Source organism: Spea bombifrons, chromosome 5 (assembly GCF_027358695.1).
Source record: "Spea bombifrons isolate aSpeBom1 chromosome 5, aSpeBom1.2.pri, whole genome shotgun sequence".
NCBI lineage: Eukaryota > Metazoa > Chordata > Amphibia > Anura > Pelobatidae > Spea > Spea bombifrons.
The window spans coordinates 51,781,770-51,801,313 of NC_071091.1; the positions used below are offsets into that span (position 1 = coordinate 51,781,770).

Genomic DNA, 19,544 nt, shown 5'->3' on the forward strand with positions numbered 1-19,544 from the left:
GTCCACTCTCCAAACGCTTTATGCGACATGTTCACATACAGGTGACTAAGAATCGTATAAAAGCCTTATTAAATACATCAAAGCTGTACAGAAAAAGGAACTATACAATAAGCATTATTAATTGAAACAAGTTAATAAACAGATCCCCTCACGCTGCGCCACCTCGTACTAACACGGTACACTCTATCCCTCCAAGCATCTCTGTGATAGTTTCGAAGCCTTGTCTCTATGGTGCGGAGAGTGAAACCGGAAGTCATACACAGTGTTAACCATACAAATCCCGGAACGTCGCGTGGTAATGTATGTGTGAAATAAATGGCCAGCGAGGTACTGACGTATTGTTTATATTATTAGATAAAGAAACCGGATTGTACAGAGTAACTGTCCGCCGCTAGCACGGTTACATATACACAATGCGAAATCCGGGGAGAAATAAAAATGCATGCGTGTGTGTGTGTATTCCCACAGACGGATTTAAGTGCCGTTGCGTGTATTTAGACCTGCATGCTGGTTTTCTTCGTTTAAATAGAAAAATATTTATACCCGACGTAATCACCTAATTAAATGACATATCTGCTAAGGTTTGCTTGCTGTGGGTACCAGAGAGCGCCGTGTTTTACCAAGGTTCAACAGGGTCTTTAATCATTATGGTAACTGAACAATTATAGGGATGTTCAAGACAGCCTACTGAACAACTAATACATATTAAATTAGCCTGTAAGTACTTTAATATGCATTCATTAACCCCAAAAAAGCTTTTTACCTCCAGGAGAACCACTCAGCTGTCAAAGACAGAAATATATTTGATGGCTGAAATGTCTCCTTTTTATTTATTTATTTATTTATTTATTTAAATGTTTAAATGTTGACCTCTATCTATCTAAATGAAGATATTTGTTTTAGCGTCCTCTAATCCAGTGCTTTCTCTCGCTATATATCTTACCTCATAGAACATTTTTGAAGATGTATAACCATCCCTATAATATGCCATATTGGCCACCCGTCTTTCCGGTAAGTAAAGGACAAAATGTAATGTCATTTTGAAAGTTGTTTTTTTTTGTTGTTGCCAATATAGTACTTAAGACATGTTAAGGAATGCCTAGTTTCATACATCTTCTGGTTCATTCTGTTCTTCACCTTATTAATGTCCTGACAATGTTTTTTTTTTCTACCCTAGTGGAACTTTGCTCCACCGAGACAAAACCAGGTAAAACACTCATTATTATTATTTTTATACTCAAATACAAAAAAAAATATTTACTGAATGTACCCGGCACCCAGTGTTGCTACAAACGGCTTTTCACAGATATAAATCAAAACATCTGAGTAGATTAGCAAAAAATAGTGCATTAGTCCAGTGTAGAATGTAGCAAGGTTCAATGGAAAATATACATTAATACTGTAGTTGGGGGTGGGATAGCCTTTAAGAGACCCGTGTCATTTTTAATTTCAAACTTTGACACTCAGACACTTTTTCTTTAAAGGGAAGCTATCATCACATTTTTCAGCTTAGGTTCATTAACTGAAGCTACTTGGTACTTTGTTTGTGCCAATCAGTGTAATTGTTTTTGGGATATGTAATTAGCCTTATGGATGCTGGGCTTGTTGTTACAATTTGGCAGCACTATCTTTATTTGATCAATTTCCTATAGTTCTCTTCATTCACAGCTACCAGAACCAATAAACAGCGATAAGGTAATGCTGAAGAACAAGCTGGGTTTCTAGTTATGTGTATAGCTAGGCAGAATGCAACTTGGAGATTTCCTTTAATGCATTTTAGTATGTGTGCTTTAATTTAAAATAATTAGACATGTTGTCTTTGTTTTTCATTTCTGCCAAGGTTCACTTAAGTAAGATCCAGAAACCCAAAAAATGCATTGTAGGTAAGTTATTAGTGCTTGCATACGTTTCTCCCAACACTTTATTTTGTTAACTAGAGGCCCATCTGTAAACTAATGCTAATTAGTGCATATGTACATATTATTTTCAAGGATGTTCTTTTAAACTTCTCACTCCAAATCTCCCATTACGCTAATGATGTAATAGGTGAAATCACATCACTACACCCAGGATCTCTTACTGTGGACATCTTTCTCTCCAACGTGCTCTGATATAAGATTAACTTTAGCCCTGTAACCATGTCAGTCATTAGATGACTACTGGAGGTCCCATTACTCAAGGGGACTGCATTATATGGAAAGGTTCAGTGGTGTGTTTTACCTTGTAACCTTAACTGGTTGGTGGCTTCTGGGCAAATGCCCGGTGGGCTGGTGCCTGGTGCTCTTTCTACTTAGTTATGCATGTGTCGCTGCATATTCAGAAGATCTGCTTTGGCCAATTCATATAACCAAAACCTCTCATTTATATGTTGTGTATGTATCCAGAAGACTGCTATACGTGGTAATAGTCCAATACTGTCTCCATCTGTTCAGTAACATTCCACCTGCATTGGACCAGTTTATTGGTTGGGTCTTTCCTCAAACAGGAACTGTCACCATTACAGCTTTTGGCATTAGTAAATGTATTTGTTAAAACTATCTCTAGCTTGTGATTTTTATTAACTTCGTGACTACTTACCTTATAAGGACTGAGATCTGTGGCAGAAGGTGGCCATATCACTTTCCTTTTTAGTAGTCTTTTACCCTTTTCTTAAACAGTTACTTTATTAAAGGTTGAACGATATTTTGTTAGGAGAAATGAATATAAACATACAGTGGTATGCAGATAATGTGCTACCACAAATCGGTTAGGATTATGAACTTAGCTTTCTTAATATGTCTTAATATTAGGGGAGATATGACAGATCTAGTTATTTTAGAGGAACACAACACTTTGATATATGGCATTTGTATCTATCTATTTATCTATCTATCTTATTTTAATCTTTACAAAACATTACAAATGTGGGTTGCTGATTCCAATAGCTAAATACATGTATTGCATTGTAGGTGGAAAGGAATATACAACCCTTGAAGAGTTATATGCTGATCCAGAAAGAAAGGACCCACTTATTGGTATGTAAGACAGACCTGATTTAAGGTGGACTTTGTTTATAGTAAGACATTTAATTGAATAAGTTATTAAATTCATTCTGAATATATAGCTTCTAACCCTAATGTTTTTAAAGGGACAGACTAGTGTCTGTCACCTCCTCCACTTAAGAATGTTCTGTGAGTACTTTAATATTCATTCTTGCAAAACTGAAAAAGAAGAAAAAACACTTGAAGTTGGATACCCTCCTCCTCTGTAGTCTGACATTTGTTGAGGCAGTCATGCATTTTACTGCAATCAAATTTGCCTGTGTTTTCCCTTTTTATAGGAGCTAAAAATAAGACAACTTTTTCATCACTCATTTGTACTTGCATATGCACCGTGCACAATTCCAACATTTAGCAGTCAAAGATAATTGAAATCAATCTGAACGCATTACATGCAAGTTGCGTGTGTATACAAATAGATTTATATAAAAATGTGCTGCCTTCTACAGAACAGAAGCCCAATATGCCAACTTCTAGAAGAATACAGTTCCACAGAAAGCATAAACAAAGCACTTCAGTCTCTATACGTCCACCATCCCAAAAGTATGTGTGGAGAAAAAGTTAAATAAAAATGTCAAACATGTTGAAGTTTTGCCCACCTCATCATATAACTTAGCAACATGACTAGAGAACCCACTGAGTCATTGTAGGCCTCTGACATGTGCCTTGTAACCAGAGGGTACACATGATATCACTGAGGTCCCCCCTTTTTTGTACACAGAGGCACTACATCCTTAAAGGGACAGCCAGCTATCATATGCACAGGAATATGATAGATGCATGTTCCTTTTAAATTAACCCCCCCCCCTTTGCAAATGCATTGATGCTTTCAGCAGAATCCATCTATCCATTTCCCCCCCCCACACGTATGCACAGGAAGAGCTCTGATTGGTTATAATTGTAGAATTTTCCTGCCTCTGATTTGCTGCATGAAGCTGGCAGAAAAACAGTGATTGTAGAGGGGGGCAAGGTGGCATATTATTAAGTAAAGTCCCCCCCCCTTTGGATAGCTAAAAATGCATATTAAAGTACTTTTAATATATGTTCCTCATAAAAGGGTCTCCATAGGGACACTGACATTTAAAAAAGTGAATGGATAAACTTGCTATAGAAGACGGTCGGTACAGATTGTCATAGGGCTAGTAAGATTGCAGGGGTTGGTGTAAGTACGGATATCCTTTGGCATCCACCTGTTTAATTGAGTACTTGCCGTTTGTATACAGTTTGATGCCTAATTATATCATGGTCTGGTGGAAGTTATGGAAAGACAAATTCAAAAAAAATTCATACGGCTTATATCTTTTCATTTCAGGCATGAAATATGCTGTCCATGTAGAAGACCATACGCGAAGTCTCATCAGGTGCACGTTGTGTGATGTGGAAGCTGATATTCCAGGAATTGCTCCACACTTTCTTGGTTTTAAGCACAGGAAACGTTATATAGTAGGTGTTATGAGTGTTGTTTCCTTTAGTAGCAGCTGCAGGGTTAGTCATTTATTCATTGCAGACCAATGGAGGCAGAAAATATGAAACATTGACTTCCCCTAGTCCCACTTACCGTATTTGCCCGATTATAAGACGAGGTTTTTTCCAGAGCAAATGCTCTGAAAAATACCCCTCGTCTTATAATCGGGGTCGTCGTATAATCAGACCTCAAATATGTCTGACTATGAGACTAAGATCCAGATCCCCCTGCAGCGATGCAGGGGACCTGGATCCCCCTGTGTTATGCCCCCCCCAACTCCCCGGTGCTTAGTCCAGGCAGCGTGTAGAGCTTTACGCGAATGCGTAGACAACTTCCGCTCAAGCGTAGAGTCGCGTAGAGCTCTACACGCTGCCCGGACTAAGCACCGGGGACTCAGATGCAGGGGACCTGGATCCTCCTGTGTTAGAGCTCTACACGCTGCCCAGACTAAGCACCGGGGACTCAGATGCAGGGGACCTGGATCCTCCTGTGTTATGCCCCCCCCAACTTACTGGTGCTTCTGAGTCCCCGGTGCTTAGTCCGGGCAGCGTGTAGAGCTCTACGTGATTCACGTTGACAACTTCCGCTCAAGCGCGTATGGCTCTACACGCTGCCCGAACTAAGCACTGGCGACTCAGAAGCACCGGTAAGTTTGGAGGAGGGAGAGGGAGGGAGTGCTAAATGGGGGGCATAAGGCATTTCTGGAGGCAGAGTGCTCTGTGAAATGCCTTTTACCCCCTTAATGCCACTCTGCCTCCAGAAATGCCTTTTAACCCTCTATACGCCACTCTGCCTCCTGAAATGCCTTATACCTCCCTATATGCCATTCTGCCCCATAATATGCCTTTTAACCCCCTAAATGCCAGACTGGCATGTAGGGGTATAAGGCAATTCTGGAGGCAGTGTGGCACATAGGGGGCTCAAAAGGCATATCATGGGGCACAGTGACATATAGAGGGTTAAAAGGTGTATCATGGGGCACAGTGGCATTTAGAGGGTATAAGGCATTTCTGGGGCAGAGTGGCAAGCCTGGGGGCAGATGTGCATAACTGGGGGGCAGTTTGAAAAAAAGGAAATAAAAACTAAATATTTTTCTCAATCATAGCTTTTATTAACAAACAATTGTTCACATAGTTTACATAAACTAACATTTACTGGTAAAACTTTTTTCCTATAGGGTCGTCTTATATTCAGGCTTTTTCTTTTTTTTATAAATTAATATTCAGATTTTGGGGTGTCGTCTTATAATCGAGCAAATACGGTATGTTAATTGTGAAGAAGTTAAAGCCACATTGCTACGTCCAACAGCCACTCCCCACTAGACGTTTTCTTTTGCATTTGTTTTGGACAGGGAGCATTTGCCCATTTTGTCCGTCCATTTGTCACCATGCTTTATCACTCCTAATGCTTTAGTAATCAAAGTTCCAAGAGTAAACTAGCATGGTTCCACACACAAAGCAACTTTGTATATTAACAAATATAAGACTTGGAAGTTTTGGCGATGGCTCCAACTTGTAAAATTAGCTAATTAACAAAAATGTTAGAGGTTAGACAAGTATCACCTTTTTTCCCCCACCCGCCCCATGTGTGATCGGGTAGGAGCTGATAATATACCCTCAAAACGTCCACTGGGATTAAAAACAAAAATGCATGTAGGTCCTATTCCACTCTCAAGGTGAAGGAGGGGTTAAAGCTGAATTAACTCTTAGGGGGAGGTATGTGGGAAGGAGCCTCCCAATGTGTTTAATCCATTTTAACCCCATATACCGCGCACAAGAATGTGGGTAATGACGAAAGCAGAAGTATGTGTCCCTCATCTAAGGGTACATTATTATTATTATTATTATTATTATATTATTTCCATTTTTCACTCAGATCACTGCTCTATGTTTACAAAATGAGTAATACACATACCACCTAGGCGTATTATATATTACCATTGAAATACATTTTTGTTCATGTCTGTAAATTAAAAGAAATACTAAACAGGATGTGTTCAAAACTGGAATGTCGTATTCTAGCTGGATTTCCTTTAGAATCGAGGGATTTTGGCACAGTCAGGTTACCAGCAATGCCTACATTGTAAATTTTATACCCTTTATTGCAGAGCCAGGCGTATCCAGAGATGCTAAAGCCCTCAAAACAACCCACAGAAAAGCTTTCAAAATGGGAAGCAATGAAAATGTTGGCCAGAAAAGTTGAGAGTATGGAAGGCATAAAAGAAATAAAGGTAGGCGTTACTTTGTCAATTTTCTTGATGCAACAGGTTGAGAACAAAAAACTTAAGATTTCCTTTTTGATGTTCCCCTTCAGCAATTTGCTTCCCTCTATGTACTATTTGTTAAGATACAAAATCACGACCACCTTGGTACTGAGTTATCAACTACTTCTGCATTATCCTCATATAATGCTGAATTTGACAAAGATGTTATGTTACATGAGTTTCAAGAACAGAACTCTGATGTTCTTTATAATATATGCAGTGGCAAGAAAAAAGTAAATGGACCCTTTGGAATTACCTGGTTTTCTGCATGAATTGTTTATAAAATGTGGTCTGATCTACATACAAGTCACAAGTATAGGCAAACACAATGTGCTTAATAATACCAACAATTATAATCGTTAATGTCCTTATTGAACACACCCATTAAACATTCACAGTGCTGGTGGAAAAGTAACTGGTTTTAATAACTGGTCCAACCTCCTTTGGCAGCAGTAACCTTCCGGTAGCTGCGGATGAGACCTGGTCGACTTTCAGGAGGAATTGTAGGCCATTGTTCCTTACAGAGCCTTAAAACTCAGTTATATTCCTAGAATTTCGTGTGAACGGCTCTCTTGAGGTCATTCCACAGCATCTCTAATGTTTAAAGGTCTGGACTCTGCCTGGGTAATTCCAAAGGGTTTACTTGAATACTTTGTGCAGGTCACATTTTAAAGTAAGCAATGAGTTAAACTCATTTGATTATTAAAATTATTTGATTGGAAGTAAATACTAAAATATTTACTTTTACTGTTTACATATGCCCTGTTTGAAGCAAAATACACCTTTGTCTTTCATATTGACTTTGAACAAGTATTATTTATTTATATGTACACAATGTGGGATATGACGGATTTCAATTGGGAAGGGGAAGATGGCCCTGCTCCTAAGATTGTAAGCCCCAATTTAATAAATTCAGCTTATTGTTAAAACTTTTGTTTACCTGTAGATACCACATGCGCGTGAATCTGGCCCGCAGCCATCAAAAGGTATGTTGACATGGAATCTGTATGTTATAGTGATGCTACTTTATTCATTAAAGAGATGTTGATGACTTGAGCTGAGGGGAAAAGTTTAATCTCAAAGACTGACTATTGTAAACTATATTGAGTGAGATGAAACCCAATAAAATGTAATCATCCAGTATGCAGAGGAGACACAGGATGGTGTTCGGCGCATTTCCTTGAAGGACTTTGGTGCCAAAAGTGTTTCATAAATGTGTGGTCTCAGGAATCATCGGGTCTGCAAATATGCAAACTGACATTAAAAATAATTCAGTTTACACACAATCAGGAGGTTCCTCTCTACAGCAATTAGGGGTCTCTGATTGCTGTCTGCAGCCCCATGACAGATCTGCCGTAGTGCTCCAGCAAACCCCCCCTTCTATTTTCTTTTATTACCTAGAATCGTTTATAAAACAGTTTTTCTTAAAAATACTGTAATTGCACAATTCTATATTTTGCATTCTTTATTCCGCTTTATACGTATTTAATATATTTATTTGCAGTGTGCTCTTTTATATGTTGTATGGTGTTCGTTAACTATACAAATTATGCCTCTTTCTTAGATGGTGGATCAAAGGAAACATCTGTGTAAGTATAGCTGTTGTCAAAAAAAATGTTTTCTTAGGAAAGATTCAATGTTTCACTTGAATGAATGATGTACTGTTTTTTTTTAAATATCTAAAAGGTTTATTAGTAGTAGTTTTATTTTTTTTTCTTTTATTTTTGTGAGATATATATGTATTACATATTTTTGACAAGCTAGAAATATACCATAAGGCACTGTTCACCTTGCCATCTGACCTTATCTGACATATTTTTCTTATTATACTCCTCCTGGATCTGCTTATATCTTGTAAATGCTGCTTATCTTTTCCTGTATCTGTCACTTCAGATGTGCAGAAGTAAAACAAAAAAGGAACTGCCTAGGGCCCGCTGAGAATTATGGGACCCCATTATATAATGTCCTTTGTAAATGTGACAATGAACTATCGCAATGTTACATCAGTAACAGATAATTTGTAAATTACTTTTGCTTTGGGCCCCAAAAATTGAACTCCACCTATGCTATCCTTTTCCTCTTACAAAAACATGTATAACAGATATATTTTAAATGTTGCTAATTATGAAAACTACAATGGTGGGTCATCATACTGTTTTTAGACTGTTAAAGACTTTCAAAATTGTATTCTCACCTAATACGTAATGATATTCACACCTAGTGTAAAGTGAATGTAGTGTCTCGTTGTGAGTTGGCTCCTTTTCGTTTGCCGTAGATGAGTGGAAATGATAAAAAATAACATTTTGGAATATAAACTATATCTATGAAATTAGAAAGATTTCTAGATGTACTTCTGACATATTTTGTCTTACAGTTCATGTGCCACAAATGTAAGTACCTACTTTCCTCTTCCCCGCATTATGCTGTGTATGCTGTGTGCATAACCGTATATATTGGATAACTGTACAGAGAGAGGGCAGTGGCTTTCAGGGGGATTTATACAGGTTATTTTCCTTTTCCATTTGGAATGGAAATTTATGGTGACATAATTTGGTAGGGTATAGCGCAGCATGTTTTTCCCCTGATTACATTGCACAGGGTTTAACCAAAACAAGGTTCCTGTGAACAGGTTAACCCCTTAATGGCTAATGACGTGCCAGGCATGTGAGGGCATTAAATAAGCTAAGAAGGCGATCTAAGGTTGCTTACACAGCGTTTCTGTAAAGCCTCATAGTTGAGGCATTCAGCAACACTGAGAACTGCAGCATGGGTCCCATGTGGCCCCTCCCTGGACGTCAACATCCGCCATATATAAATGGCTGTGGATGTCTGATTTAAAAGAGCTTAGGGGATGATCAACAATGATGATTGAACAAAAGCATGCTAAAATATGCATGTGGGGTATTCTTCTCATGGGGTGTTGTTTGAACATGAATCAGGAGTGGGAATCAATGGGAACTATTTGTAGAACAAATCCTAATTATTTTTTTTAAAGTAGGAGACAGCAGTAAAATTGGGTTCGTACTAAATGACTGTACAGAAATAAAGTAAACAAAAAACAAAGACATGCTAATACAATATCTATAAAGCTTTGGTCACTTGGGGGGGATAAAACCCTTGGCCATGAATGGGTTAAAATGTGATTGTGATTGCTGTACATCTGGGTGATGCATAATTTGATTGGACTTTTTTGTAAAATGTTTGGTTTACTTCTAGGTACCCTCTGTAAAAGCATCCTCGGATCTGATTAAAAATGGTATGTTGAGAAATAATGTGTAGATTTATGAATGTAACTTAATTATATACCTTTAATTTATACTTTATATATTATATTTAGTTCTTTGGAACTGACTTTTTAATGAGAAAGGAATTGTGATTAGATTATGTATGCGCTTGTTAAAGTACTAATATTGCCAAATGTTTTGTAAACAAAGTAAACTTTTTACAGTCCTTGCAGACTTCATTACATTACAAAAACATTAGGCCAATAAATTAATAAGGGTCATCTATAATGTTTTGTAGTGTTCTAGGAGAACTATGGGATTTATTTATCAGAGCAGGAGTGTTTTCACATTTCAACTTTCCAAACAATATTATTATAAAGTGAAACCCTGTTGAACTTTGGTTGCAAGATCTTTGTTGGTCCTGTATAATATATAGTTAAATTAGTTATATGTCTTAAAGTATCTTCACCTGCTGGACAATGCATTATATAGGGCCAGCTCAGCCCTTCTTACAGAAAGAACCCTTAAGCATGCATAATGAATAAAATGATTTGAAGTATTGTCAACCCCTGCTTTAATTATAAACTGTGTCTCCAGCACCAGCCTCTCCATGTAGCTTACATGGTTGGCCTTATGGTGGCACCCACACATGAACTTTGCGGTCTAGGCATTTGCTTAATACCTAATATTTACTTTGTTCACAATAATACAGTTTCGTGTTTATCTATGTTGGTCGCTGTTTCATAGTGAATTGAATTGTTCCCTTCTCTTCTAGATGAAAAGTCAAAGGATGAAAAGATGGTGTAAGTATAACTGGATCTGGAACCTTCACTTTAAATGCTTCAAGTATATACACCTCTATGCATAACAATGATGGGAGGGAATATCTAGAGGAGTTGAAATAATAAAAAAATAAAACTTGTAATAAAATAATATACAAAAGATCCTAAAAATAATTCAAATTTATTTTGTCCTACAGATCATGTAACCTGGAGGTAAGTATGTTCTTATTTTTTTATCTTCTATAGCTTTTTTTTCATGGCTTGTGTTTGGTTATAAAACAATATTGTTTTAATTAGATTCCACAGATCTGTAAATCTTTGTATTGTCAGTGAAAGAAAAATGGTCATGTAAAAGTTAAGCCCTAATTGCATACCTTAAATTATACACTGACCAAAAAGCAACACAATAAGTAGCTACATAGAGCAGAATTGAAAACAAAATAATACAGACTGAAGTTAAACTTTTATATTAAGTGGGATTGGTAAATCAGATGATCAAATTAAGATTCATTTACCCAAATTTCTGTATTTGCCATATAATATGCACCGTTTAAATTGGTATGAAAAATACATTTACCATATTGCAAGTTATTAGCATACAAACCATTTGGGCAGATTAGCAGCCCCAAACATTGATTCATGCCACCTCAAGATACTATAATGGGCCAGTCCAGGATTTAGGTATTACTCAGATGTGTCTTCGGTGTTTTTGTTTTTTAAATTTTCAATATCTGAGTAATACCTAAATCCTGGACTGTAAGGGTGTGCCTTGAGGAGCAATGGTATACAGTTTATAGCAAGAAAATGTCAGTGTGAGTTTAAAAGGCTCAGTTTGCACATCTGTACTGGAACTGAAGGCCTAATTTGACACTCAAAAATGCCTAAAATGCATTTTAGGTGTGCTTTTTATAACCAATATAACCTCCTAGTATATGCGATTAGGTTGCAGTAATACCTGGGTCATATCGTAGATTGATTATACAGTGTATATATACTTATTGGCCACTTTATTAGGTACATCTGTTCATTGCTTAACACAAATAGCTAATCGGCCAATCACATGGCAGTAACTCAATGCATTTAGGCATATAGATGTGGTCAAGCCAACTTGCTAAAGGTCAAACCGAGCATCGGAATGAGGAAGAAATGGGATTTAAGTAACTTTGAACGTGGCATTGTTGTTGGTGCCAGATGGGCCGGTCTGAGTATTTAAGAAACTGCTGATCTACTGGGATTTTCACGCACAAGCATCTCTAGGGTTTGCAGAGAATTGTCCTAAAAAGAGAAAATATGCAGTGAGCGACAGTTGTGTGGATAAAAATGCCTTGTTGATGTCAGAGGAGAATGGGCAGACTGGTTTGAGATGACAGGTAACGGTAACTCAACCACTCTTTACAAACAAGGTATGCAGAATACCATCTCTGAATGCACAACACGTCGAACTTTGAAGCAGATGGGCTACAGCAGCAGAAGACCACACCGGGGGCCACTCCTGTCGGCTAAGAACAGGAAACTGAGGTTACAATTCGCAAAGGCTCATCAAAATTGGACAATGAAAGACTGGAAGAACGTGGCCTGGTCTGATGAGTCTCAATTCCAGCTGCGACATTCAATTGGCAGGGTCAGACTTTGGCGTAAACAACATGAAAGCATGGATCCATCCTGCCTTGTATCAGCAATTTAGACTGGTGGTGATGGTGTAATGGTGTGGGGGACATTTTCTTGGCACACTTTGGGGAATGTTTCCAGCACCTTGTGGAAAGTATGCCACGAAGAATGAAGGCAGAAAGGGGGGGTCCAACCCGATACTAGCAAGGTCTACCTAATAAAGTGGCCAGTGAGTGTATGTATCAGTGCTGTTAAAAAGTATTTGGCCCTTCCCAATTCCCTTTATTTTTGCATATTTGATACTCTCAAGTGCTTCTGATCATCAAATTATTTTTAATATTAGACAAAGATAACACAAAACACAAAATGTAGCTTTAAATTATGATTTCATGTATAGAAGGAAAAACTATCCATCCCTACCTTGCACTAAGTGAAAAGTAATTGCCCCCTTATTAACAAAATCAACCAATTAACTAATTTTAATGGATAATTTGGTTTAATTTCACTAAAATACACCCAGGCATGATTACTACCAGCCCTCTTAATATAAGCATCAATTAAATACCACCTTTAAATAGAAAGTCTTGCAAAGTGATGTAGGCTAAAAAGTCTCAAAAAGCAGCACATGATGCAGCGATCCGAAGAAATTCAAGAATTTGTTGATTCAAATTAGGGCTGAAACAACTAATCGATAAAATCGATAATAATCGATAATGAAAATCGTTGTCAACGATTTTCATTATCGATTAATCGGATCGATTTTTATAGATTATAAAAAGAGGTTTTTTTCAGAGCAAATGCTCTGAAAAACTCCTCTCCTTATATAATCCGACCTCAAACAGAGATCGGATTAAAACACCGGAATCCAGATCCCCCGCTACGCTGCAGGGGGCCTGGATTCCCCTCACTGTCGGCCAGTCTCTCACTTCCGTCTCTCTCCCCCTCCCATCTGCCTCCTCCCCCCTCCCATACACTGCTCTGCCTCTCTACCCGGCACCGTTCCTGACATGCACTTTCCCTGCAGCTTCATAGAAGCCTCAGTGTAAGTGAAGGTGAGTAACGGAGTCTGTCTGTGCGATGCAGACCCCCACCGGTTGACAGAGAATCATCCTCTCTGTCATCCGGTGAGGGTCTGCATCGCACAGACAGCCTCCGTTACTGTCCTTCACTTACACTGCGGCTTCTATGAAGCTCCAGTGAAAGTGCCTTCAGTAACGGAGGCGGGTAGAGAGGCAGAGCGGTGTATGGGAGGGGGGAGGAGTCAGAGGGGTGTATGGGAGCCACCCTCCAATACACCACTCTGGCTCCTCCCCCTCTCATACGCCACTCTGCCTCTCTACCCGGCTCCCTGGTGTCTTGTCAGAAACGGAGGTTCACAGGAGGCAGAGTGGAGTATGGGAGGGGGGAGGAGGCAGAGTGGAGTATGGGAAGGGGGAGGAGGCAAAGTGATGTATGGGAGGGGGAGGAGCCAAAGTGAAGTATGGGAGGGGGAGGAGGCAGAGTGGAGTATGGGAGGAGCCAGAGTGGAGTATGGGAGGGGGGAGGAGCCAGAGCAGAGTATGGGAGGGGGGAGGAGCCAGAGCGGAGTATGGGAGGGGGAGGAGCCAGAGTGGTTTATGGGATGGGGAGGAGCCAGAGTGGTGTATGGGTGAGTTATAGTGGTGTATGGGGGGTATTATGAATTTTTAGGGCATATAGGGGGTATAAGGCATATGGATATTAGGCATATCAGGGGGGCATAAACATATCTGGGGGTAAAAGGTATATCGGGGGCTCAGTTGCATGTCACTGGCATATAAGGAGTATAAGGCATATCAGGGGGCACAGTGGAATCTGGCATATAAGAGGTATAAGGCATATATGGGGGCAGAGTGGCAAGCTGGGGGTCAGATGTGCATAACTGGGAGCAGTTTGGTAAATAAAAAAATTTAAACAAGGCTTTTTTCTCAGTTTTTATTAAATATGAAAAATAGTTAACATATGAATTAATATTTACTAATAACTTTGTATTAAAACCTAGTTTGAGAAGCACTGTGTGTGGGTTCTTGTAGCTTTTATTATTATGTCAGTAAAATAAGAAGGTGAATAGAGAGAGGCCATTGCAATAAAGAGATGAAAGTGTAAATTGTACGTTTTTTATTGCAATTTTTCTTCAATTTAAAATAATGTATTTTTTTATCCGATTAATCGATTAATCGACAAAATAATCGGCCAACCAATCGATTATTAAAATAATCGTTAGTTGCAGCCCTAATTCAAATTAAATATATCTTGTGATTGCTGTACACTTAGATCATATGTAACTTTTTATTATACAACATTTTATGAGGATAAAACTGTTGTATAAAATGCTTGCTTTACTTCTAGGTACCATCTGTAACAGCATCCAAGGATCTACCCACAATTGGTATGTTTGGAAACTATATGAACATTTATCATGGTCATTTGAATATATATATCTAGTGTTTGTGTTTATGTATATGTTTGTGTGTATGTGTGTGTGTGTGTGTGTATATATATATATATATATATATATATATATATATATATATATATATATATATATATATATATATATATATATATATAAATACACACAAAAAAATATAAAATGTAATGCACTCACTTGACTGGAAGCAGTTGCAATATGCCCGGGTGCTCACAATGCAAAATATATATACAGCAAATAAAGTTGATGCACTCAGCAGGTCTTCTTTTTAAAAAATGTATTGACTTGGTGAAGGTCCAACATTTCGGCTCTCAATGAGCCTTTCTCAAGAACCACCAATCGCTGATAATGTTGTTATCATGGCATGTGTCAGTGGGTGGGATATATAAGCAGCAAGTGAACATTTTGTCCTCAAAGTTGATGTTTTAGCAGCAGAAAAAAGGGCAAGTATAAGGATCTGAGCTTTCTGAACTTTGACAAGGGCCAAATTGTGATGACTAGATGACTGGGTCAGAGAAATCCAAAACTGCAGCTCTTGTGGGGTGTTCCTGATCTGCTGTGGTCAGTATCTATCAAAAGCGGTGCAAGTGAGTCAAAGTGGTGAACTGGCTCATTGATGCTTGTGAGGGGTGAAGGCTGGCCAGTGCGGTCAAATTAAACAGATGAGCTGTAGCTCAAATTGCTGAAAAAGTTAATGCTGGTTCTGATATACAGGTGTCAGAACACAGTGTATTGCAGTTAGTTGTGTATGGGGCTGTGTAGCCGCAGACCAGTCAGGGTGCCCATACTCACCTCTGTCCACTGCAATGAGAATGGGCGCGTGAGCGTTAAAAACTGGACCAACCGAGCAATGAAAGAACGTTGCCTGGTCTGGTGAATTACGTTTTCTTTTACGTGGATGGTTGGGTGCATGTGCATCGCTTACCTGGAGAACACAGTGGCAAGAAAAAGTAAATTAACTTTTTCGATTTTTGCAGTAGTTGTTCATAAAATGTGATCTAATCTACATCTTAGTTTGTATAGACAAACACAATGATTGTAGTTCTTCTGAGATTTCTTTTTTTGAGGCATGGTTACATCAGCAGATGCTTCTTGAGAATAGCATACTCAAAATGTGTTATTAGTTAAGAGAGATTGTGTTTGTTCATTATTGTAACTATTATATACATTTATACATAAGATACATTATTAGATACATTTATACACAAATGCTGGTAATTCCTGGTCAGGGCCGATTCAAGGCTCTGGTGGGCCCTGGGCAAACAATATTATAGTAGGCCCCCTCCCGTCCTGTTGTGGGGGGCAGGTGCTGTAGTGGGCAGTACATGGGCTGTAGGTGGGGGGACAGACAGGGGCTTGTAGTGGATAGCCCACTAGCCCTGACCCCCCCCACTACTAGCCTCTATTCCCCCCACTACAGCCACTGCCCCCCCCCACTGTGGGGGGACAGGTGCTGTAGTGGAGGGGGATAGGTAGTGTAGTGGAGGGGTAGGTGCTGTATGGGGGGATAAAGGATATAGTGGGGAAAAGGGGCTGAGGGAAAATGAGTTGATTATAAAATTCAAAACAAAATTTATAAAAAAATAAACAATTATACGCTGATGCACACTGTCATATACACATAAAATACATTACATATACATATTATATATTATTTAGAAGCCTTGGAAACCATGTTGATTTATGATCTAATAATATACATACACTCATTACAGACGTGAGTAGATATAGAATGTTAACCCTTCTAATACCAGGCATGAGTAGATTCAGAGAATGAACTCCTCTATTACCAGACATTACACACCAACAGACAAACACAGTCACACAAACAAACACTGTGACAAACTGACAAACACAGTCACACACACAGTCAAACATACCTGGTGCTGGCTGCAGCTTACTCTGAGTTGGTGTGAAGGAGGAACTCAGCCTATCAGGAGAGGCTTCTCAACTCTCAGGCAATCAGGAGAGTTGAGAAGTCTCTCCTGATTCGCTGAGACCTCATTCACTCAGACTCCTCATTCCGGGACAAGGCATTGTCCCGGATTGAGGCTGCAATCTGGGACATGTGGTCACTCTAGCCCCAATCCAGCAGTATGACTTCCAGTCGTCCTCCGAAGGTTAGTGGGCCCTGGGCAAATGCCCACTTTGTCCGCTGAATAAAGCTGCCTTGTTCCTGGTAAGGGGTTGTATATATTTTCTTTCTCCTGTATGTAGTTTATTTAAGTTGTCGATAGGTTACCTAGCAATATGTGGCAAAGCAAAAGTGCTGGACAATGTATATCTAGTTTTGCCATGTACATATATAATTTACTACACTTTTGTGTCACCAAGGGGTGGTACTAGCCAGCACTGACATCAGAATTGCCATACTTGAAGGCAGAGCATTATCGAAATACAGACACATTTTGCTGTTTTTGAGACAATACGTGGCTGGCATAAGTGCATTTGACGCCATATACAACATAAATGTTGACATGATTATGTCACACGCTGCATCGCATGTGACGTAGTCAGTGCCCTGCACAGATCTCCAAGCATTTGACTTACAAGATACTGTCCCTATTGTCAATGTTAGAATTCATTAATTACTTGTTACTATTACTAGTGATATCAAGTGCATTTTCTTAAGATGTTGAACAGTGAATCTACAAACAATATTTTCAGATCAGTGTCAACATAAGCAACACACCTAGGTATTTTACTTTACATCTGATAAATCTGCTTCATTTCTGTTTATTTCTGCCAATGTGCAGTACTATTCTGTAAAACATAATTGATACCCCAATGTAAACTAGATTGCCTCCATACGAAGAAGTGCATATGTTGAATGTATCTGCTGTGAATATAAATGATAAGAATGGTGCTTTCTATTTATATACTTTGCTGTTTCGTGGTGATTTTAATTGCTCCTTTCTCTCTTAGATGGAAAGTCAAAGGATGAAATGAAAGTGTAAGTAAAGCAGAACTTTCTGTTCAAATGCTTTAAGTATGTGCTTCTTTGTACATAACAATGATGGCAGACATTTTATACAAGAGTTGAAATGATTAAAAATGCAATTTCTAAGAAAAAAAAAAGTTAACGTTCTTGATCATTCTAATGCATTTTATCTTACAGATCTTGCAATATGAAAGTAAGTACCATCTTATTTTTTTACCTTTGACTCTTTTCAGGCTGTGTTTGAATGAGAGTTGTAATATTGTTTGGTAGCCTTATGCTCCCCAAAACTGCAAAATACCAGTTAGAGAAAATTGTCTTGTGTATATTAAGCTTCCTTCCGGTAAATTGGATATAAGACATTATGTAATTTATATGCTGACCAAAAATCAATACATTTAGTAGCTGTATAACAAAGGATGCTAATATATAATTAAAATGACCTTGTTATGTGGAATGGATACTCCATAGAATGCAGATATCCGTGGTAACTATCTCGTATGCACTTTATAAGAAAGAGAGGCAGAAAGAAATGGGGAGAGATAGGGAGAAATAGAGGAGAGGGAGTAAAGATTATTAAAGCGGGAAGAAAAAAGGATATGATAGCAAGAGAAAGGGGCGAGAGATGAAAGAACAGGAACAAAAGGATGGGAAGAGAGTGAATAAGGGGAGAAAAAGAGAGAGAAAAGAGATGTGGAGAGACAAGGAAGGAGAAGGAATTAAGGGAGGGAGATGATAGAGGAAGAGAAGAAAGAGCAAAGAGGAAAAAATGTGTGGCATTTTTATGGCAGCATATACACTAGTCGATAAGTAATTGCCTTATCGCTGTTGGAATAGTAGGTCACATTGGGCAGAGCTTAAAGAAAGGTCCAGTCATAGTGCACATGCCATACACTTATTGGTCTCTACCCCAATCATCGTGTGTCACAGTGACAAATTGTGGGCTACAGAGACCCCTCTATTGAAATTGACTGCAGACATAGATAGGCACAGTGTACAGACCTGTCCCCCAGTTTCCTGCACATCTTCCCCATATGGTACATACATACTGCTGCTCCCTGATTCACACATGTGGAGACCCGGGAGTGACAAAGAGCCGGTGACAGTTCTCACATAGGAGAATGAGGCAAGAGAGACATTTGTGGGGCAGGAGGAATAGAATGGAAGGGTGGGAGGAGAGAGAAAGATATGGGAATGAAAGAAAAGGCGAGAGTGAAGATGACACACATGGGGCTATTCACTAAAGGATAGTTTACAGTTGTTTCAGCTCCTATACCTTATGAAGACCCCCGGTAAGCTTCTGCTACAAGAAAAGCTTGGCAGGCCCTATATAATGTATAGTTAAGAGTTCTCCAAATGTATAGTTAAGACTTCTCCAAAGTCTCATCACCTATTGTTGCCCAACTGTACTCTTGCTTTTATTGTTCATCAGGGCAGTATGATCATTCTCAAGGCATTTTATTCCCCCCATAATAACAGCTCGTACGATAATTTCCTGCATTACATCAATCAACTTTGGTTTATTGTACAACTACCTTATGCTTTACCTTATTACATTGTTTCTAGAGAATGTCTGCCTGGTACATAACATTTGTGTACATTGCTTTGTGTGCTTCTAGGTATCATCTGCAAATCCATCTGATGATCTGCCTGCTAATGGTATGTTTAAAAAAAGTTATGCACGTTTTTAATATACTTAGTACTTCAGTAAATATCTTACTTACATGAGTGACAGCATCTTGGTGGCATCCACGCATGAGTGACAGCATCTTAAGTG

General features: G+C 38.7%; 1 protein-coding gene across 1 annotated transcript; it reads left to right on the forward strand.

Moving 5' to 3' along the window:
• Positions 1-274: 274 nt before the first annotated feature.
• Positions 275-18,260, forward strand: LOC128497475 (uncharacterized). Its single transcript, XM_053467567.1, has 16 exons — positions 275-327; positions 951-1,011; positions 1,178-1,207; positions 1,841-1,883; positions 2,949-3,014; positions 4,351-4,481; positions 6,611-6,733; positions 7,713-7,752; positions 8,331-8,355; positions 9,141-9,156; positions 9,983-10,022; positions 10,766-10,793; positions 10,970-10,985; positions 14,748-14,787; positions 17,755-17,782; positions 17,948-18,260. Exons 2-16 carry the CDS (start codon positions 964-966, stop codon positions 17,991-17,993), a joined length of 720 nt encoding a protein of 239 aa, XP_053323542.1. The 5' UTR covers positions 275-327; positions 951-963; the 3' UTR covers positions 17,994-18,260.
• Positions 18,261-19,544: the final 1,284 nt, after the last annotated feature.